At 37.1% G+C, this 23,464-nt stretch overlaps 1 protein-coding gene across 3 annotated transcripts in view; it reads left to right on the top strand.

The window, feature by feature from the left end:
- LOC307185974 (uncharacterized protein) overlaps window positions 1-23,464 on the top strand; it is a 640,401-nt gene that overhangs the window by 466,451 nt on the left and 150,486 nt on the right. Inside the window, exon 8 of one of the 3 annotated variants that reach the window (XM_079920601.1) lies at window positions 21,544-21,687. In XM_079920601.1, the coding sequence (XP_079776727.1) occupies window positions 21,544-21,687 (144 nt within the window). Of the gene's footprint in view, window positions 1-21,543; window positions 22,861-23,464 lie in introns of those variants that run through there. The other 2 variants (XM_079920599.1, XM_079920600.1) reach the window with 2 other exon arrangements.

The raw sequence follows: 23,464 nt of genomic DNA, 5'->3' as shown, positions 1-23,464 counted from the left end.
AGGGGTTTGTGCTTTTTAGTGGCACAATTAAATGTCAGGCATCTCTTTGCATACATTTTAAAATATAGATGGGGGAAACGCAGCAGGGACTAGATTCATTATCATGGGAATGTTTCTGCCTCCTTATCTAACTTAATCCCTTCCCTTTCCCCAAGGGAATGATACAATTTATTGGATATTTTGTAAATGAATAAACAGGATAGTAGGAAAGGGTGGAGGCAAGAGTGAAGGACTTGATTTCAGAGGCTAAATCTATCAATGCAATAAAACCTGCGAGTAGAGGGAGAAATTAGGTAAAAGAAAACTTGAAATGGAAAGAATGGTGGGTGTGAGGTGTGAGAGATTCCAAATGAGTTCTGAGTGAATGGGCTGTTTGAGATGTGTCACCCTGGGCTGTTAAGGAGACAAGAGTAAAGAATGAAGTTCTTTTTACTTACATGAGTTATTGTCCAGTGCTTCTCTAAGTGTGTCTGTGCAGATGCGGAACCCCCGTGCCCCAGGTTTGGTGGGTCTTAATATAATATTCAGTTTATCTCTATTTCTCCCTCTCTAAATTTTAAACTTCTTAGAGGCAATTCTCTTTTATTCATAGCTGATTTCTGGCCATGGTTGAACAATTGTGTGATTACTTCAATATGTCCTGGGGATGCTACATTGACATTTCCAAATGCAAACCTTTTATTATTCAATACAATATTTTAATAACTTTCTCTTGAAAGATTTAATATATTTGTGTTACCTTAAATATATATATATATCAATGTATAAATATATATAGAGAGAGAGGCATAGATATATTTAGCATATATCTTAAAGGTACATATATTGAAGGTATAGTCAGAATATTAGACTTTATTCTTAAGAAATATTACAAAAGTGTGATGATTTTGTGCTTGAGAAAACGTATCTCCTACCTCTGAAGTTATACTGTTTGGCAGCGACCGTTTGAACGAAGATATAATGTACATATTCTAATGTTGAGGTTCTAAAACATTTAAAAATAACTTTTAAGTTTTATTACATTCTAAGTCTAGAATATCACCTAAGAAAATATTTTTTTTCTTTTTTTCTTCCACAGTCTCTCTCTCTTTTTTTAAAATTTTCATTTTATATTGGAGTATAGTTGACTAACAATGGTGTATTAGTTTCAGGTGTACAGCAAAGTGATTCAGTTATACACATACATGTATCTATTCTTTTACAAGTTCTTTTCCCATTTAGGTTATTACAGAATATTGAGCAGAGTTCCCTGTGCTATACAGTAGGTCCTTGTTGGTTATCTGTTTTAAATATAGCAGTGTGTATATGTCAATGATTTTTAATTCAGTAAATAAATGTATGTACAAATACATTCATTGAGCATTGTTTTTTGATAATGAAAAATTGGAAATATCCAAAAATATCCTAAAAAGAGATTAACAGTTTAGTTAAATTAGTATAGTTTTAAAACAAAATAGCTAAAAAATATTTTGTTGTGATGTTGCTGAGAAAGGTAAGATTAAACTAATATACATCTATATGAAGCAATCATAACTAACTTTAAAGTATAGATAGAAAATGATTAGAAAGTAATGCAGTTGAATGTTAACAGTGTTTTTTTAGTGTTCTTTAGATTATTTTTTCTTTCTTTTTGCATTTCTGTATTAACTGTATTTCTATAATTGTATAACTTTTAAAATTAAAAATAACTTTAAAAATCTTATTAAGGAATAATTAGATCACTAATTTTTTCAATTCTATTAATAAAATTTCTTTTTCAAATTTCTCATGTGCCAAATTAGCATGCATAACTACTCATTCAATCAATGTATATTGAGCACATTCTATATATGAGACAGTGTGTTAGATGCTGGGGGCACAAAGTGCCAGGCTTTGAATTAGTCATCTCTCCTATGTTACTTTTTGAAATAATGAAAACTATTATTAACAAGATAATCATATATATTATAGGAATTTTTACTATGGGAATTATTAAAATGTATTGTACTACCTTTTTGTATATGTTGGGTATTAAAAATATATATAAAAATCAATAAAATATATTAGCTACAATTAAGTTCCAAAAGATATTTTAGAAGTAAGCCAGCCTAAAAGTAAGTACAGTAAGTCCCCTACATACAAACCTTCAAGTTGTGAACTTTCAAAGATGCGAACATGCTCCTGTATGCCAGCTGTGGTACTGTACTACTGTACTTTTCAAGGTACTGTACTGTAAGATTAAAAATGTTTTCTTTGTTTTTTGTGTTTTTTATGTATTATTTGTGTGAAAAGTATCATAAACCTATTACAGTACAGTACTGTATAGCCGATTGTTTAGTTGAGTACCTAGGCTAACTTTGTTGGACTTAGGAACAAATTGGAGTTATGAATGCAGTCTTGGAACAAAACTCATTCATATGTAGGGGAGTTACTGTAATAAAAAGCATGCTTATACTACCCTTTCACCCCAAGAAAAGAATCACACTAAAAGACAAAAAGAATTTAAGAAACAGTAAGATAACAAACTAAAATCAACCTTGGAGTTTAATCCATCTATGAACTTCTTTTACTATCTATACTCACTCCTTAGGTGATTTCATCCAGTTCAGCAGATTAAATACCATCTTTAGGTTCGTGCCTCCAAACCTTATATATCTGGTCTAGATCACACCCTTGAATTTCAGGCAGCTATCCAACTAGCTCTTCATTCTCTTCACTTGGATATCTAATCAACACCTCAGACCTAATGTTCAAAACTGGCCTCCTGAGAGTTTCCACTGTTCCTCTTACAGCCTTTAGTTCTATTTTCCCAGAGGCTTAGGCCAAAATCTTATGGTCTCCCTTATCTTCTCTTTTTTTTTTCTTTCACACTCACGTATGATCTGTCAGCACATCCTGTTGATTGTACTTTCAAAATAGTTCCAGAATCTGGCCAATTCTCTCTACCTCCACTGCTGCCATCCATCTCTCACCAGAATCATGATCCCCCCATTTCTGTTCTTAGTTTCTCCTCATTTTCTTCTCAAAAGAGACACCAGAGTGATCATGTCAAAATCTAAGTCAAATGCCTCATCACTGTTCAAAACTCTCCACGGGGTTTCCCACTTACTCAGTGTAAAAGCCAGAGTCCTCAAAAGGCCCTCCAAGGCTCCCTGTGATCTGCTTCTCTCCCATGGCCTCTTTGACTTCACTTTCTGTTCACCTCATGCTAGTTGCCTCTGCTCTACCACACTACTCTCATTGTGATTTCTTAAACAACACGTCCTCACTTGAGGGCATTTGTGCTGTGCCTGGGTTCTTTTCTTAATAGCCACAAGGCTCATCCCAACTCTTCCTTTTGATCTCCCTTCAAGTGCCCTCTTCTCAGTGAGACCTCCTCTGGCCAGCATTGCAAGCCCTGCCTCCCACACGGAAATTCCCTAACCCCCCTCCCTACTTTGTTTTTCTAAACAGCACTTTAATTATTTTAATATCTTATACACTCCCCTCCCAATATAAGCTTCATAAGGGCAGATATTTTTGTCTATTTTGTTCAGTGCCACGTCTCCAGTGCCTAACAGAGATGCTTGGCACATAGCTGATATACAACAAATATTTCTTAAATTAATGAATGAACGACCCATGGGATGATGGTGGTAACACAGGTAGAAAGCTGAGTAGAGGCGAAAGAGGGACTAAAGAAAGAAGCATGCTTGTTTAAGAACTGGGGAATGTAACTGAGTTATTTCTCCCATCAAAAAATTAATAGATGGTGAAAATAAATTAATATTGGCCAATTTGTGTTGTTTCACATTCTCTACCAACCAGCCTCATTGAAAAACTGGCTCCTATCTTTAGAGACCAAATTGCTTTGGATTGGTCACTTTCTGGCAGTCTTGCCACAGCTGAATTGCTCTCCCAGCTCCTGCTTCCAGCTGATGCATGAATGAGAGAGTGGGCTCTTCAATATCTGGACATGGGGCTACATTTTTCAATGTCTTTGAATTTACATAATAGAGAGTTAAATTGCTGAAGAAGAGAAACACAATTATTGGAATCATCTACATTTGCAGGACTTTGAGCTAGAAATGATTTGAGAAAGATACAGTATATTCAGTGTTGAGGGATCTAACTTTTTCAGTAATTGGCTAAAGATGGAAACAAATAATTAGAAAATTAGATATTAGAAGTTACACTTTGTTTTATATTTCAACAAGGACACTTGAGAGGATTTTTTTACTTTGTTTTATAAAAATCAATTGTTAGATGCAGTAAGGTCAAGCAAACATAAATATGACCTATTTATGTCTCTGAGGCTCAAGTGACAATGATGCAGAAGTGCCACATTCAGAATATAATTCACAGATAATTATGTTCCATATTTTTAAGGAATCTAGTACATAAATCCTTAAATGGAGCAGTTTAACCAACTTTTAAAAGAATGAACAGCTGAATGGAACTGTAATGATATAATGTAGAAACATAAAAATCGAAAGAGTATGGTCACCCTGTAAATTTTCTCCATTTCATCTTTATGCTCTCTCTCCTCTATTTATTGTATCATATATCAAATGACTCAGCTTCCTTGGAAACCCGTTTTTATAAGAATAGCCCCAGTGATACAGCCATGGTAAGTCTGGAGTAGGAATTTAAGGATACATGGCAACCTATATACTCCAGATGGCCTTGTATGATTTCTTCAATCGTTATAAAATGCAAAGGAGCTCTATGGACATCAGTCAAATGGTGACATTTAAATGTTCACTAACCTAAGATCTTCTTGGGTGAAGAAGGCATATGGATAAATGTGCACATTTGGAAAACAGTGGAGTCCCAGCCTCTGCCACACAGGCCTGTAAAATAGCCAGAATGGGCCAGGAATGATCAGATGAACCCCCACACAAAAGCAAATCATGCTGTACCTTGAACCAATTCTTCATCTTGAGTGTCAAATTGGTCTTAGAAATAGCTTCATAGCTGTTGATAACACTGGATTATTTAAATCGCCACTGAATTGCCCCCTTCAATTACTTTGCCATGATCAGTAAAAGGCTCACTACATTATGTAAGGTGGTGTCTAGACCTATTGTTCATGATGAGCTGTATGAAGCATTTAGTATTACCTTCTTAAAAGACACCTATTTCATACAGTTCTTATATATAATTTTTCAGATATTCTTCTGTCTGTTGCTAATAACTACTTTAAGTGTACTTTGAAGTAAACATTACAGAATATTTATATTTCTCACTCTATTACATGTTTTTGGCCTCCCTTAATCTCATTCAAGCATATTCTTTTATTAGAGACATAAAAATTACTATTAGCTTATTTCACAGAGAAAGTTTTTTCCTTCTTTATCTACAAAAATAATTCAGATGTGTAAAATGTCTACAATATACAAAGCAGTTGTATTTACAAAGCAGCCACAAGGCAGGAAATTTTTAAAGCCAAAGTATATCTTTGCATGGCATTAATGTTACTCAGAGGTGACTACAAAACAGAATTTTATTACAGTTAATGTAATATATTAAGGAATAGAATTTAAAAGTCATATACATTTTTTATTAAAAAAAAAAAACTAGTAAATCAAAGAAATTTTGTGTTTGTACAGCTGGTTCAGACTTAGCCCCAGAGTCCCAGGGTTATATATCCATAACCCAGGATCTTAAGACTTACATAGATAAAAACGGCGAGACACACCAAATATATTATTTATATGTTTTTAATCGTTGTGACAACTGTGTGTGGTAGGTAGGGCAGAAGTTTAACAATCCCATGTTACAGAAAGGGAAGCTGAGGCTAAAAAGAATTCCATGATTTGCCAAAATGAATAATTATTGTTTTGAGACATGGTCCCAGGTCTTTAAACTACAAGTCTGCATCTTTTCCTGAATGTCATGCTCATTTTAATAATAATGGTGAAGGACAAAAAAGTATAAAGTAAAAAGTAGTAAAAACATAGACAAGAGTAGACAAACCCATCAAATCAGAAGTTAACTTTCTCCCTCAATTCTAATATATACTTTCTCTGATTTGTAGAAATTCTATTTAATAAATTTCTTAGTACAGCACTTTTACTATGGCTCATTTGCCAAAATGATCTAGTATGAATCACCCACAAGAAGTACCTATCCATCTATCTATCTATCTATCTTCTATCTACCTACCTACTTATCTAGTTATTTTTATGTCTACGATTAGTGAAGTACAAAAATAAAAAGCTAAAAGGAAATATTTCCTGACCACAATAATGATTACAATAAAATTGTTCTCTGCAAGACAGCCATGGCCTGGTGTGATCTGTATTGGATGCTGTAATATGAACTATGCAGTATTAGCCAAAGGATCTCAACAGCATATGCAGCTGTTAATTGACAAAAATAAATTCAGCTGGTAAGTGAACTCATACCATGAACCTTTATATTCCAACAGTTTATGTGAAACTGAATGGGGCCCACATGGCATAACAATAAAACGGTTGTTAGAAAAATGGCCTCCTCTACCTCCACTTGATCTGTATATTTAAGTACTCCCATGGTTTCACACTTCATGCAAAGTCATTATTTAAAGGGGGATCACTGAAGAAACAAAAAGAACAAAATTGTTGAGGAGTTCAATTATTTTGTAATGTCTTCAAATAAATAAATAAGTCAATCCAGTTCCATCCAATTTTAGAGGAGGAATTATTTAAAATGTGAGCTTTACGTTTGGTATTTCTTATAATAGAAATTTGTGAAACTGAAGTTTCCAGAACTGGTGTTGGGGATTACTAAAGAATGACTTAAGATGAAATGTGCATTCAGTAAAATCTCTTTACATGGCGTATATTGCATCTGTTTGACAGATTGGTTTATGCTACAGATACCATGTGTAACAGATATTATTTTTGCCCAGATACTAACTTTGACTCTTGCCTGTGGATCGGGAGGATTTTTTTTCCAATAAAAATGAAAAATATATAAAATAAATAATTTGGATTGTAAATGCATATTTACTAAATATGCATTCTGTCATTTAATTCTCACAGAATAACTATTAGATAAGTAATTTTATCTGCATTTCCTATTAAGAGCAAGTCAAGGTTTATAGCAATTAAGCAGCTAGCCCCAAATTGCACATTAGAACTGGTCGTTGATCCCAGGCCTATGTAAATATTCCAAAACCAATGCTTTTAACCAATGCTTACCATATTTGCCTCTAAATGAGTACAGGAATTAAAAAAAAAAAAAAATCAACCCAAGTCGGGTTATCTTTTCATTTTCTAAGCTTAGAAAAACAACATAAAATCATGAAATCTTTAACTGGGTGTGACAGACAGACCCTGAAGTGACCCCAGTGATCTCTGCTATCTGGCATTCATGCCCTTCAAGATCCCTACCCCTTGAGTGTGAGTGGGACCTGTGACTTGTTTGTAACCGCTAGAATATGAGAAAGGGATGGAACCTTCTGTGATTATATCCCACTGTATAAGTCTTGCTAGCCAAATTGCTTCACAGCTTCTCCTTGCTAGCTTGATGAAGTAAAAAGCCCACCTGGCAAGAAATCACTGGTGTGTTTTAGGACCTGAGGGGAGCCTCAGATGAGAGCTGATAGCCAGTAAAAAGTCAGGGCCTTCAGGCTTACAGCCACAAGGAAATAAATTCTGCCTGGATGTGCTTAAAAGAAGATACATTCCCAGCTGAGCCAGATGAAAACGCAGTTCAGACAACACCTTGCTTGAAGCCCTGCTTCATCTTGAGCAGAGAAACCAGTCCTGTGCCAGGATGCCTGACCTATAGAGAATAAGAGGTAATAAATATGTGTTGTGTTACCCACTTTTATGGTAATTTCTTATGGAGAATATAAAACTAATGCAGGATGAGAAGCAGGATTGGCGGGAATATTTCAGAAAGTAAAATATCTCTATTTTAATTCACTTGCATCTGAACCATATCTGTGTGCACTACCCATCCTTGAGATACCGACGCTAGACTTCTGCAGTTACCTCAGTGATCTCGACCTTGAGGCCTAGAGAAAATCCCAAAATGCATAGTGCTCAGAGTTACCTCATGTCAAGTGGAGAGAAGTTTTGCTTTCTCTCAAGTTAAAGTATTTTTATTGTGCAAGTGAGAAATCATCTCCTGAGTCATTATTATTCAACATCAAATATGTAATATTTGAGTTGAGATTTTGCTAACACACAAGGAAAAAAAATAACACTATTCTTTTATTTTTCTTGCTGCCCCTTGATTTTCTTGGGTGCCCTTTATAAAAGTCAAAACATACCCAGGGAAAAATAACTGATTCTCAGAAACTTTGGAGTTATGTTGCTTAATTTCAATGACTATTAAATGTCAGGAAATTATCTGAAGGGAAAAGTGATGTTGATGTTAAATTCTAAATAGTGTTTGGAAGAAATTTAGATGTATTTACAAAGCGTTTCCTGATTTATTGTTTGTATGGTTTCTATCGCTACCATAAAGAATCACCACAGTCTTAGCCATTTAAACAACATAAATGTGTTTTCTCATAGTTCTACGGGTCAGAAATCTAGTGGGTTTGGCTGGTTTCTTTACATAGGGTCCCACAAGGCCAAAACCAAAAAGTGTCATCAGGGCTCTGCTTTTTTCTGGAGCCTCTTGGGGAGAATCCATTTCCAAATCCTTTTCGAATCCACCCACTGGCAGAATTCAATTCCATGGCTTTGTGCTACTGAGGTCCCCATTTCCTTGCTGGCTGTTGGCTCCAAGTGTAATAGGGAAGAAACTTTGTATTCTATTATAAGTTAATCACCAAATGGATGTTGCCTATAAGCTTAAATTTTACATAATGATCCATCTCTGGGAACCTTGCCTCCCAGGTAATGAAGGTTAAGCTAAAATACCTTTGGTTAACTCAGGAGCACCTCAACCAGGCCCACCTGTGCATGGCTGGGGAAAAGAATCAATTAACGTATCCCTTCCGGGAGTGCAGCCAGAAGCAGGACTTTAACCCCTCCCCTTTTAGTACAAAAGAAGGCTGAACGCCATCGCGGGGGAGATAGTCTTTTGAGAGCGCTGGTCTGCCATCTTCTCGATCTGCTGGCTCTCTGAATAAACTTGCTGTTCCTCGGCCCAAAACCTTGTTTCTCCAGTGATTGGCCCGTTTTGTGGCGAGCAGTATAAGCTTGGACTCCGTAACACTAGAGGTGAGTTCATTTCTTGGCTTATGACCACTTTCCTTCCATCTTCAAAGGGGCTCAAGCTCTTCTCACATTTTAAATTTCTCTGCCTCACCTATCTGCTGCCCTTCTCTTCTGTTGCATCTCTCTGACAACAGCCAGAGAAATTTCTCTGCTTTTAAGGGTTCATATGACTGGATTGAGCACATCCACATAATCCAGGATGATCTCCCTACCTCAAGTACTGTAATCTTAATCATATCTGCAAAGTCCCTTATGCTATGTAACCATAACATATTCACAGGTTTTGGGGATCAGAGAGTGGGCACATTGGGAGGGCCATTATTCTGCCTACCACACTATTCTTCAAGTAAGTTAAATTATAATTTAATAATAGACAGCTGCATAGAGCCATAAACATCTTTAAATTGGGAGAAATGGTATCTCAAAAGAGTTTTCTGTTGTGTAATTTTTGTGATCTCTGTTTGGAATTGATTCCATCACTTTCTTTTCCTCTCTGTATAGAGGCCCATTTGAAAGCCTCTCTAGTTATCAACTGTCATAACTTTTTGTTTTTAGTATCTAGCTATCTAATGATACATTCTTCTGTTTTTTCTTTACTTCACTGACTCTTTAAAATTGTGATAAAATTTAGATAACATATTAAATTAACCATTTTTTAGTGTACAATTCAGTGGTATAAAGTACATACACAATGTTGTGTATCCATCACTACTATCTATTTTCAGAAATTTATCATCATCTCAAATAGAAACTCTCTACCCATTAAGCAACAACTCCCTATTGCCCCCTCCTCCCAGCTCCTGGTAGCAATTTCTGTCCCTAAGAATTTGCCTTATTCTATATACCTCATATAAGTGGAATCATACAATAATTTTTCTTCTGTAACTGGCTTATTTCAGTTAGCATAATGTTTTCAAGGTCCATCCATGTTGTAGCATGCATCAAAACGTCATTCCCTTTGATTGCTGAATAACATTCCATTGTATGTACGTATCACATTTTGTTTATCCAGTCATCTGTTGATGGATACTTGGGTTGCTTCTATCTTTTGGGTTTTGTGAATAATGGTACTATGAACATGAATGTACAAATATATCTTTGAGTCCCTACTTTTAATTCTTTCAGGTATATAACTAGAAGTGTAATTGTCAGATTATTAATTATTAAAACTCTTTTTAATTTTTTGAGGACCCACCATATTATTTTCCATAGCAGATGCACCATTCTACATTCCTAGCAACAGTGCACAAGGATTCCAATTCTTCCACATCCTTGCCAGTGCTTATTTTCTGGGTTTTTGTTGTTGTCGTTTTGTGTTTTTTCATACTAGCCATCCTACTGAGTGTGAGGTACTATCTTAATGTGGTTTTAATGTGTGTTTCTCTAATTATTAGTGATGAGTATCTTTTCATTTGTTTATTGACCATTTGTATATCTTCTTTGGAGAAATGTCTATCCAAGTCCTTTGTCCATTTTATAATTGAGTTGTTTTCTTCTGTTGGTAAGATATAGGTGTTCTTTAGTCTCAATATTAAATCTATATTAGATATATGATTTGCAAAATTTTTCTCCCATTCTGTGGGTTGTCTTTTCACTCCTTTTATAGTCTCCTTTAATACACGAAAGTTTTTAATTTTAATGAAGTCCAATTTATATATTTTTTCTTTTGTTGCCTGTCATTTTGGTGTCATATTTGAAAAATCATTGCCAAATTCAAGGTCATGAAGATTTTCCTTTTTTTTTTTTTTTTTGCCAAAGAGTTTTATAGTATGAGCTCTTAAATTTAGGTCTTTGATCCATTTTAAATTCACTTACTTTTAAGCTTATCGTTTACTCTTTCATTTTTCAAGATTTCAGTTCGGATAGCAAAAAGTATTGTTCACTTTTTTTCATGGCTTGGCAGCAAAAAATATTTCCCCTTCTGTTTCAAATGAAAATCTAGGATATGAACAGTATTTAATTGCTTGATATTGTGTTTTATTCATTTTAATAAATGTAATAGAGAATCAAGATATAGATACTTTATAAACTACGGCCACTGACCTTTTTCTCATTATGTTTAAAAATGCATGCATGAAAATCTAAGGAGCCAAATTTTCTTCTGCTTGGTAAGAAAGTTGTTAAATTTGTGTACTTATTTTGTGTGATAAAGGACTTGGCTGGCTGTTACCCCAGTTCTGAGGAAATAACCTCCTAACCCTTCGAATTTCCCAAGTGATGACTGTCTTTATTATCCAGGGTGGGCCCCTGGACCACGTTTGATAGGTTATGCTAACAAGGTGAATCGTGGTGGGCCCCTATATAGTTTATACTAATGAAATGACTCAAAATGGGGGCTGGCCATGCCAGAAAGACCAATCGTGTAATTAGAGGGTTTGGGCTTTGACCCAGGTGATATCTGTCCTACCTCTGAGAAGGGTAAGGAGGATGGAGATTGAGTTCAATCACGTAGCCAAATCTTTTTTTTTTTTTTTTGCGGTACGCAGGCCTCTCACTGTTGCAGCCCCTCCCATTGCGGAGCACAGGCTCCGGACACGCAGGCCCAGCGGCCATGGCTCACGGGCCCAGCCGCTCGGCGGCATGCGGGATCCTCCCGGACCGGGGCACGAACCCCCGTCCCCCGCACCAGCAGGCGGACTCCCAACCACTGCGCCACCAGGGAAGCCCAAGACAAATCTTTTAATCAGTCATGCCCACAGAATGAAGACTAAATGAAAACTTTGGACACTGCAGCTTAGCTGAAGTACCCTGGTTGGCAATACTCTTTGAGTATTATCACACTTTGGTTCTGAGAAGGTGACACATCCCTGGAAAGTTTGCATTTGGAACTCTCCCCGACTTTGCCCTGTGTATCTCTCCTTTTGGCTCGTTCTAGTTTGTATACTGTTGTTGTAATAAAACTAATTCTAAGACTGGGGCTTTTAGTAAGTTTACTGAAAAAAAAAAGACTCGATGATAAATCTGAAGGAAGGTTAATGGAAATAAAGGACAATTAATGGAAGAGAGGAGATGAAGTCAAGGGTTCAGTTTACATCAATTGTAATTCATCATGTGCTGAATATGAGAAAGAAAGGTTACTCTGGGCTTGAGGTATCTGAGAGAACTTCTTGGAGGTGTCAAGTCTTGTTCAGGACCTTGAAGTTAGAGCAAAGTGAATGAGAGAGAAGAAGTGAGTTTTCCAGGCAGGGAAACAATGTGAGCACAGGCACACAAACTGCTCATCAATTTTAAGAGAAACTTCATGGTGTGAAGATCTAGAGGTACAAATTGAAACTGAGAAATGGTTTTACTTTTTTCCTAGAATTTCTCTCCTAAATTAAGTGATAAAAGTCTGATAGCCAATAGAATGGACTAGGCATATGCTGTGTTTTTCTTATTTTATTAGTATATACAAGACTGAGCATTAAAAGATCATATGCCACAAGTATGCCACTTAAGCTCACCACATGGCACTAGGATACTTAGGGGGTTTTTATTTTAAATTTTAAGCTAATTTTTTTTACTTATTATAAAAATGTATGCGTGGGCTTCCCTGGTGGCACAGTGGTTGAGAGTCCGCCTGCCGATGCAGGGGACACAGGTTCGTGCCCCAGTCTGGGAAGATCCCACATGCCGCGGAGCGGCTGGGCCCGTGAGCCATGGCCGCTGAGCCTGCGCGTCCAGAGCCTGTGCTCCGCAACGGGAGAGGCCACAGCAGTGAGAGGCCCACATACCACAAAAAAAAAAAAAAGTACATGTATGGCATAAAAGCTAATTTTAATAAAGATAATATAAAGAAGCAAAATAAGATCATCCATACTACCATCTAGAGATAATAGTCATTATAGATAACTTTATATTTTTTTACATAGATATCCTTTTGGTCTATGCATTTTTTTACATAATTGGAATATTATAAATAGAGACAAAGAATTCTACTTTAATTGTATAAATTCATAAGCAGTTTTCCATGTCTTTATAAAAAAAATTTTGAAGGACTGAAAAACATACTCTAATATAGTTAGCCATTTGCCTTTTAAATATTTCATTTGTGTTCATTTTCACAATTCCAAATATTTATGTACATAAATCATATACATTGTAGATTATTACCTTAAATATCTAGGCATTATATTACGGATACAGTGGGTAGGACTGAGATACCTTATTTTGACAACCAGCTTCTTTATCAAACTTGCAAAATATTTGTTTTATACAATTTAATGAATAACCAAGAATCAAGCCAATACCCTCATATACACCAAGAGAAGACTACTTTTCTCCTCTTGGGGTCTCTTTGATACTGTTTTGGAAGAATGAGCTTGTGGGAAATTATTTTGTGAAAGCATTTTGTTTGTTCAGCTGAGCTAAAGGAAAAGAAATAGTTATACCACATACCCGGAACAGTGATGTACATCCACTATAACCATGTAACTAAAATAAAATACGATTTATAACAGCATTTAGAACAAGCACATTCTACCAAGGAGCATCCATGGAAGAACGCTTGCCAGGAATCTGAGTCTGCCTGTACCTCCCAAGCCCACAGCTGAAACTAAGAAAGAGCTTCCTTTTATTCAATGTAAATCCTATGACAAAATGTAGTATGCACTCCTAGATGGGTAGGAAAGTACGTATATAATTTTCCCCTTGACTAGACAAAGGTGCCCAGTTTTTAGGCAATATCAGTCTAGATGCTGCTGTGAAGATATTTTTTAGGTGTGATTAATATTTAAATCAGTACACTTTGAGTAAAGCAGATTACCCTCCTTAATGTGGATGGGTCTCATCCAGTCAATTGAAGACGTTAAGAGAAAAGACTGGGATCCTTGAAAAGGAAGGCTTTCTCCCTCTAGATGTTCTTCAGGCTCAAGTCTGCAACATCCAATCTTGCTGGGATATAGGTATATATCTATATCTCTATATATTAATCCTATGTGTTCTTTTCATTTTATATATATGTGTGTATGTGTGTATATATATATATATATATAGAGAGAGAGAGAGAGAGAGAGAGAGAGAGAAAGAAAGAACATAGGATAGGAGGTAAATCTATGTTTATCCATTTGGTTCTTTTTCTCTGGGGAACCCTGACTAATTAAATAGGTGAATGGATATGGATGGAGAAAGGGAGAGATGGCCAGATAGCCAGATAGATAGAGGTGTTGCTCCCAAGTGATATGACAGTGTGCATTGAAAGTGCATTGGAATAATCGTCAAAAGACTGGGGTTTGAGTTTTGGTTCTACCGTTTATAAGTTGTGTGGCCACAGAAAAGTCATTTAACTTCTCTGAGTTACAGTTTCCTTATCTATAAAATAATATCAATAGTCTCTTTGCCCATCTTGCCAGGCTGTTATGATTAATGATAAAAATAACATGGATAATGGCTGCTAATATTTACTGAGTCCTAACTATGAGCCATGCAGTAGTAGTCACTTTGCATACATTATCTCATTTAACCCTCAACAAAAAACTTCAATGTAGATACAATTGTTATCTTAACCTCATAGACAAAATCTCATCTCAAATGTTATTTCCTCAGAGACCTTCTTGATTATCCTACCTAAAGTAGCACCCCCTTTATGCAACTTTCACTCATCTCCCTGTTTAATATCTTAAGAGCACTAATCACAATCCAAGATTTTCTCGCTTAAATGACTTTTTTACTATTAACTTGGCAGAGAGTAGGCTCTCATTTAATACTTAAAATGAATGAGTAAATGAATGAAAATTTTGGGGGGAGATGTGAGCATATATTATAATTCAACGTATGTAACCATTAAACATTTAGAAGTAAAAGCTCTAGAGACGGACATTATTGCAGTTTACACTATTGCACAAGTGACAGGGCCTCAAAGAAGCCTGAAATACAAAGCCTCTTCCTGGTTCTTACCTCCACTATCCTGTAGAACCTGAGGGTGGGGAAGCTTGTCTAAGAAGGGAGATACACTCCAGAATGGTACTTTTTCCTTGCAGCACTTACTCCGGAGAAGATATTTAGTGCATGCTGCTGATTTTTGCCCTCCTCTATCATAACTGCCCTTGTACTGTAACCTAGTCCTTCAGTAATACAGTCCTTTAGCCCTGCTGTCTTGGTGTTATGGTCTTGGTTTTATTTGAAGGACCTAGATGACCAAGGAGGACAACCTCCACCTCTCCACCAACTCCCATGCTCAGCAGGCTGTACCCAAGAGAGGAGGAGTTCTAGAAGGTGGTCAGTGTTACTGTGAGTAGGGGATCCCAGAGATGCTGGGACATGTGCAAATCAAAAGCAACCAAGGACCAGCATCTACATTTCCCCACCATAGTCTAGGCTGAGCCAACCTACAAACAAGACGAAGCAAGGGCTTTTTTTCTTGACCATGAGTATTACAAAGCTTATTTTCAATGAATATATTTGAAGAATAATGAGAAGAAATGATATTTCAGAACATGATAGATGAATACCTGTATCTGGCAAGGCATTCTCTTCCCATAGGCCTAATTAGGTTATAATTTCAAAAGATTCATGTGACTCTCTGATGGTGCCTCTACTATATTTTCATGCTTCGTTTCTTACCCCACCCCCACCGAAATGGTGTTGCAAATGGTCCAGCAGCTGTTATAACCAGGCATTGCATTTTCCTTCTACTTCCTTCTACTTATAATTTTGTAGAAATTCTGATAGAGTCACTCTTATCTTTAAATGTAAAGTCAAAGTAAAAACATCACTTTCCCATCTTCCACATTTAATGCTTTCAGAGCCAAGCTGTGGGTGAAGGGTACTTTCTGTTTGGCTAGCATTTGGTGTCTTCTGGGTTGAATTTTGAGATCTCATCAGCAAAATTAGCATTACCTGGTAGACTGGTGGTTCTCTTCATTGGGAAATTGTGCCTTAAAGTTGTGTGAATTATTAGTGAAATGGTTCAGACCTTCAGGCCACATGAGACAAACTGGGCTCAGATTGATGTGACACATGCTCACACTGCAGTGTTAGAGGGCAGCTGTGAGCAGTTGGTCTCAGGGAGCTCAGTTATATTTTTTATGACAATTAATAATTTCATCAGCTCTTCTTCCTAAACACATTCATAACCAGAATCCCCGAATCCTTCCTTTTTCTGTTATTTGTATTGTCTTTGCATTGTTTCTTTTGCCATTTCTTTTATCTCCTGAACCCTTGCTCTAAACTCATTATTTTCATTTTTGAACAGATTATTCACATAAAGTGAACTTTGTTTTATGCATAGTTGACTTGGCATACTGTAGTTTTACAAGAGTGTAACAAACGTGGAAGCTGCCACAGAGTGCATGGTTTCCCATAGGGCTTAATTATATGTTTCTTTTTATAAGACAAGATAAGCCACTGAAGTAAAAATTTTCACAGCATAACAGTGAGAACAGTAGCCATCTAATTAAATCTTTCCCTAGGTGACAGATATCAGGTGAAAACATGGAGGTGGGCTCCAGATAACATCTAGTCCACTCTTCCTCTAATTTTCATTTATCTTACTTTAAACAAAGAAGGAAGAGGGAGCACTTATTTGGGGAAGTTTAAAGAAAGCTGTGAAAGTGACCACCAGTGACAAGTGAGATATGCTCCATAGGATGAAGTACAATGTACAGAAACAGCGAGTGCCTGCTGTTCCAATATTCCCTTCAAATGTGTAAATAAATAGACTGAAGCAAGGCAAAAATAATACATACATACCCTTCTCTGTACTGAAGGGAAGTGTTTATAAATCAGGATCATCCTGGGAAAATATGCTTATAAAAATGGACCATACCCACATTGTTTCCAGGAAATCAAGTCAGGGTATATCTTCAGTCTCCCTTAAGATATATCCTGCCCGTGACCCATTATTACCCACTTCACTGCTACCACCTTAAATGGAAATACCGTGAACTCACAGCTCAGTTACATCAGTGGCCTAATTTCCTTGCTTCTACCCCTTACCCTTTATAGTGTTTTTACCAAACCAGCACTTATAGTGACCCTTTTAAAAGAGAAGTCAAATCTTATCCATCTTCAAATTGGCAGTCCCATCATTCAGGGTCTAAGCCTTATAATGGCCTAAAAAGCCTTACTGGACATAGAACTTGGTGTTCTGATGACCTATTGCTGTGTAATGAGTCACCCCACAGTGATCATTTTATGATTCTCTCTCATGGTTCTGGGGTTGATTGAGCTCAGCTAGGTGGTTCTTTCTCAGGTCCTTTCATGGTGGTAGGGGCTGGAATCATCTGACAGGCTTTACCAGTTACAAGACTGACAACTAATCCTGGCTGTAGGTGGTCGTGCCCTGTTAGCTGGGATCTACATGTAGCCCCTCCACGTGGCCTGCACATCTCACAGTTCTAAGAGCAAGCAATCCAGGGAACCGTAAGCAGAAGTTACCAGTTTCATAAGGTCTGGACCTAGAAACTGGCACAGCATAACTTCAACCACATTGCCAGTCAGTCACCCACCTCCATTCAAGGGGGAGAGACCTATAAGCTCCACCTGTCAATTAGGAAAGTGTCAAAGAATCTGGGAATTAGGTTTCGAAACCACTATAGTTGGCTACCTCTCAGAGCTTATCCTTGTACCTCTTCTCTTTGCTCACTTAATTCTAACCATACTCACTCCCTTCTGGTCCTTAAACACACCATCCAGTCCCCTTCCTTGAGGCCTTTGCACTACTGCACCCCCTTCCCCCCACCTCCTGCCATGACCACACACAGATTGTCTACACTCCATAATGTTCCTGAAAGCTTTCTCTAAAATATCCCCTTTGAAACTATGCTATTTTTTATACTAGGATATTTATTTCTTAAAGGAGCTTCATCTTACTCTTCCTTTGGTATGCTTAATGAGCAAAGTCATTACTGAACATAGAGTGGGTTGAAGGGTGATTAATAATTGATATTTATAAGAATGACTTAAAGAGTACAAAAATAACCTTGACTCATCAAAAAATTACGTTTGGTATGATGTAGATAGTAAAGCAAAGGATTAACAGTTTAATTTTAATAAGATTTTCAATTATGAATATTGAAATGAGAAAATTCTGGTTGATTTAGGGTTAACCAGAAAATGATTTAAAATACTTCTTTTCTTAGATCTCTTTTAGTTCAAGTTTCCACTGAAATATGTAATGCTGTATCATAATAGATGAAAATTGTATCTTGTGTTTATCTTATTTATACCTGAGTATTCAAGGTGTTTTTTGCTGGAAAGTGATGTGAGAGTTTGTTCAAAGACACATTTTATCTTTGCTATCTTAGGAACTGACAATAAAAAACATTACAAATGGATGAACATTTTCAGGCTTTTAACAAGTGAGAAATACATGCTTGGTGAAGAAGTATCGATATAAAACATAGAGTAACACAGTGTTACAAAAACATCCTTTGATGAAGGGCTAAAGCATAATTACCCTATGTCATTCCTCATGTCCAATTAACCGCCAACTGCTATCTGTTCAACCTCTCGAATCTGTCCTTTTCTCTCCACCAGGGCACCAGCACCTTGAATTATCGCATCATCATTTCGCAGTCCGCTATGGTAACAATTTCCTAAATGGTTTCCATGACTCCTATCTTGCCCCCTTAAGTTCACTTTTCACATTGTCACCAGGGTAATATTTCTTAAACCTGAATTATGTAATGACACAGTTTCTTTCTTAAAACCCTTCAGTAGCTCTCTGTTGGCCTAAGGGAAAGGAAAATGTAAACTCTTCAGTGTGACATGTAGGCCCTTTTATGGCTTTGCTCCTCCCACAGTAGCCACTCAAAATCTACTCCTTCTGAAGCACTATCAGTTCCCTGAAAGAGTCGTGCTTTTCTTACCTTCAAGCCTTTGCATTTGTTATTCTTTCTGTCAAAACACATCTTCACTCTCCTTTCTTTCCTTTGGGAACATGTAAAAGTGTTAGCACCTGCCCATTATCTAGTCCTCTCTATATACGTGAATTAGGAGTAGTGGATACAGAAAATTATAATTCAGATGCTTCCAGGCAAAGTAGGACCAAGACCAGGAAGGACTGATCAGCACAAGTGGGCGCACACCGTACCCAGTTTAAAAGAAGGTCCAACAGTATATTGCAATGGACATGAGCCTTGGCTAGGCTGAGGCTGGATACACACCCCTTGCTCTCCAGTGGGAACAAATGAATGTGTTGTCTCTGGCTTATTGCTAATAAAGAAGGCCAGCTGTCCTTGGGGCCAATAGGAAATTCTTCTGGCTACATTGGATTTGGTGCTTGTGACTTGGGACCTCATAGCAAGAACTACTGGATCGCAGTCAAATCTTAGGATTAATATTTGCCTGCTCCTGGAAGACTTTCCTCACTTCCCCTGGCCTTTCCTTCCCAGGCTAGATTAATGCCCTCTGATGTGCCTGTGACAGCCTGTGCTTATCTCTGTAGAAGCACACTGTCATTTGTGCTTTGTAAAAAACAATGTGTTGTTTTACTTCCTCCACCTCTCTGTATGTTCTTTAAAGAAAAGAACTATAAATAATTCCCCATCACCTAGCACTGTGCCCGAGACATAGTAGACTCTGAATTAATAAAGCGAGTGATGTCCTGTGACTTTGAGGGACACCAAAGTCTGAGACTATCACTACTGTATATTTACCTTCAAATTCTAGGGTGGAAGAAAAGAGGTAGAGGACAAGACTTCCCTGGATAAGATGTCTTAGCTTACTTGGTGAGAACCTGTGGTTCTAAAATAAAACAGCATTATGTTCTAGCATAGTGGTCAGAGCCTACATTCTTGCATTCATCCAAGTCTCAAAGGAAAAATGATGACTATTTCATCACTAAGCATGACGTTGGCTGTAGGTTTTTCAGAGATGCCCTAAATCAGGCTGAGGAAGTTTCCCTTTATTTCTCACTTGCAGCAAGTTCTTATTAAAATGAGGGCTACATTTTAATCAAATGCCCATACTGATTCTGTTGAGGTTAATTTATGATACTTTCTTCATAATATGGTAATTGACTTGGTAAAAATGTGAGTGCTGAACAAACTTAGCATTTCTGAGAAACTTTTCTTGATCATGATGGCTTATCCTTTTTATGTATTATATGATTTGATGCACTATATCCTGTTATGGATTTTTGTGTCTATGTTCATAAGTTTCAGATTTGATAAGTTTTATTGACATTGATTCGAGTTCACTAAATCTTTCTCCATCTGTGCCCAGACTACATTAGCTCATCAGATAAATTCTTTTTTTTTTTTACAGATAAATTCTTTATGATTCATATCATATATTTTTATCCCTAGGAATCCCTTTTGGTTCTTTCTATAGTTTCTATCTCTCTCCCGTTGTTCCCTTAAGTTGCTAACCTTTCCTCTGGAACACTTAACATTATTTCTCATAGTTATTTTTAAGTCTCTGTCTGAAAATTCCAACATCTAGGCCATCTCTGAGTCTGATTTTATTGATGCTTTTCTCTTTTGACTATATATATATATTTTTTTAACTTTATCTTATAATAAAAACACATGATGTGTTTTATCACGTGACAGTAACTGTATAAAAAACAACAAAAAAAGTATGACATTAAATATTTTTTGCCACTTAGAAAAGTTTGTGTGTTGGGAAGGGCAGTCTCATGTTTACAGGCTTTTGACTCCCACTCAGCCTCATAAGAATGGACCTTGGGCCTGGAGCACTTCCTTACCAAAAGAAAGGGAACCTCCTATACTGTTGGTGGGAATGTACTGTGGGAAACAGTATGGAGATTTTTCAAACTAAAAAAAAAAACTACCATATGATCCAGCAATTCCACTCCTGGGTATATGTCTGAAAAAAATGCAAACACTAATTCGAAAACATACATGCACCCCAGTTTTCATAGCAGCGTTATTTACAATAGCCAAGATTTGGAAGCAACCTAAGTGTCCATCAACAGACGAATGGATAAAGAAGACGTGGTATATATGCACAATGGCATGCTACTCAGCCATAAAAGAACAAAATTTTGCCATTTGCAGCAACATGGATGGACTTGGAGGGCATTATGCTAAGTGAAATAAGTCAGACAGAGAAAGACAAATACTGTATGTGATGACTTGTATTTTTTAGATTCCACATATAATAAACTAGTGAATAAAACAAAAAAGCAGACTCACAGTTATAGAGAACAAACTAGTGGTTACCAGTCGGGAGAGGGAAGGGGCAATATAGGGGTAGAGGATTTTAAAAAGGATTATTATGGGAATTATATGAAATCATGTGTGTGAAACTTTTGAAAACTGTAAAGCACTATAGAACTTAAGGAATCTTTCATTCGATTTTTTTTTAAGTTTTAAAAAAATACTTTAAAAAAGCTCACACAGCCTATGCCACACTTATCAGCTTGTGTGGCAATACCTTTCCCTGTTTCTTGTTCAGTGGGTTCTCTGTGATTCTCCTTAAATGTGTGTGCTATAGAGCACTTGATCAACCCTACCGTTACGTCTGTCCTTCACAGGGATGGCACGGGGTGTTTCCACTGCAGCACGGGAGGGCTGCACATAGGAGAACTACCCTGCATTGGCTGCTGAGAGAGAGACCTGCAGGCCATGGGGAACTGACACCCACTACAGAAGCTGATCTCACTCTGTCCCTTCTCTATGTAAGTAAAGCATTGTTTCATCCACTGCTTGATGCATTGTTTTCCTTGGAAACTCCAATACCAAGATTCAATGGGCAGAGGTGTCTGGACTCCTATTTCTGGTGCTTGGCACAGTGATGATCTTTGCTCCTCTGCATGTAGTTGAGGAGGCTTCCCTTGGAAATGGGAACCAGTATACAGTGTTCTTCCTGATGTTATGCCTCTTATTCTCTGAAGCTGTTGGTATAGGGGCCTGAGTTAATGTAATCTGTATTTTATTTTGGTCTGAGTTTTGTTGTACTTCTAGTTAGATTCAGTTCACCACTGGTTTCAATTATTTGAGGGCAAGATCGTAATCTTCCCTTTAGAAGCTGAGAGGCTAGAAGCGCATGGCACTGTTTCTGGAAACAGCATTATGATTTGGGATCATAAGATCTTTGGAGGATGCAATACATTTTTAATATCTTTACTGTAGAATAGGTTTTTATTCTTTAAGTGGACTTTTGGTATTTTAAAATGAATTAAACATCTTTGAATCAATCTGGTTAAATAAACTTTGTGTGACCAAAGGGTAAAATATTATTATGTGGCCACAAGGGGAAGATGCTGATTTCTTGGGGTGTCTTATGCTCTGTCCCAAAGCAAAGTTCATAGCAGATTTCAAGCAATGACAGTCTCTTTGGACTAGATGTACTACTCAAGGCACTACTTTCAAAAGGGCAATGTGTCTGAGTCAGTAACTCTAACCTAGTGCTTCTCGGAATGTAGTGTGCATACAAATCACCTGGAGATCTTATTAAAATATAGGTTCTAATTCACTAGATCTGACATAAAGCCTGAGATTCATCATTTCTACTCAGCTCCCAAGCGATGCCAACTCTTGGATCACACCTTGAGTGGCAAAGGTTGTGTCTCTGGTCCCGAAGTCAAAATGCCTGACTCCCCACTTATGGTAGCTGGCTTCCAACATGGCCTTCAGTGATCTATGCCTCCTGGTATTAAACACTGTAAGTCCCCTCCTCTGTCTGTGTGACCAATTAAATATGACAGAATAGACGCTATCTCACTTCTGAGATTAGGTTACCAAAGGCACTGTGGCTTCTGTCTTGGTTTCTCTTTTTCTATCTCATATCCCTCACTTTGGTGGATGCTAACTGTCATATCACAAACATCCCTCTGGGGAGGCTGGCCTGGTGAGGAACTTGGGCCTAAAGCCAACTAACACTGCAGAACTAAGTGAGATTCCAAGTGGATCCTCCAACCCTATTTAAGCCATCAGATGACTACAACCTCAGACACCAGTTTGACTAAAACCTCATAAGAGACCCTGAGCTAGAACACCCCAACTAAACTTCTTCTGGATTCCTGACCCTCAGAAACTGTTAAATAATAAAGGTTTATTATTTTAATTGGAGTAATTTCTTATGGAGCAACAGAAAACTAATATAAGTTGCTTAACTCCTCTATTTTAAACATAGTGATGTCAGTAGATTTTAGTGACACTAGAGCAGAACTTTTTACTTTGGGTGCTTTAGTGGAGTAAATTGTGTCACCTCCCTACCTACAACCATATATTTAATTCCTAACCCTGGATACCTTGAATGTTACCTTATTTGGAAATAGGATGTTTGCAGATGTAATCAAGTTAAGATGAGATCATTCTGGATAGGTTGGGCCCTAAATCCAGTGATTGGTATCCTTATAAGGAGAGATATAGAGACACAGACACAAAGGGAAGAAGACCGCGTGACAACAGAATCAGAGAATGGAGCAATGCACCTGCAAGCCAAAGGATGAT

The sequence above is a fragment of the Stenella coeruleoalba genome (genome assembly GCF_951394435.1).
Source record: "Stenella coeruleoalba genome assembly, chromosome: 4".
Taxonomy (NCBI): domain Eukaryota; kingdom Metazoa; phylum Chordata; class Mammalia; order Artiodactyla; family Delphinidae; genus Stenella; species Stenella coeruleoalba.
The sequence above is the reverse complement of the archived record's forward strand: the minus strand, read 5'-3'. Positions and strand labels throughout refer to the sequence as shown.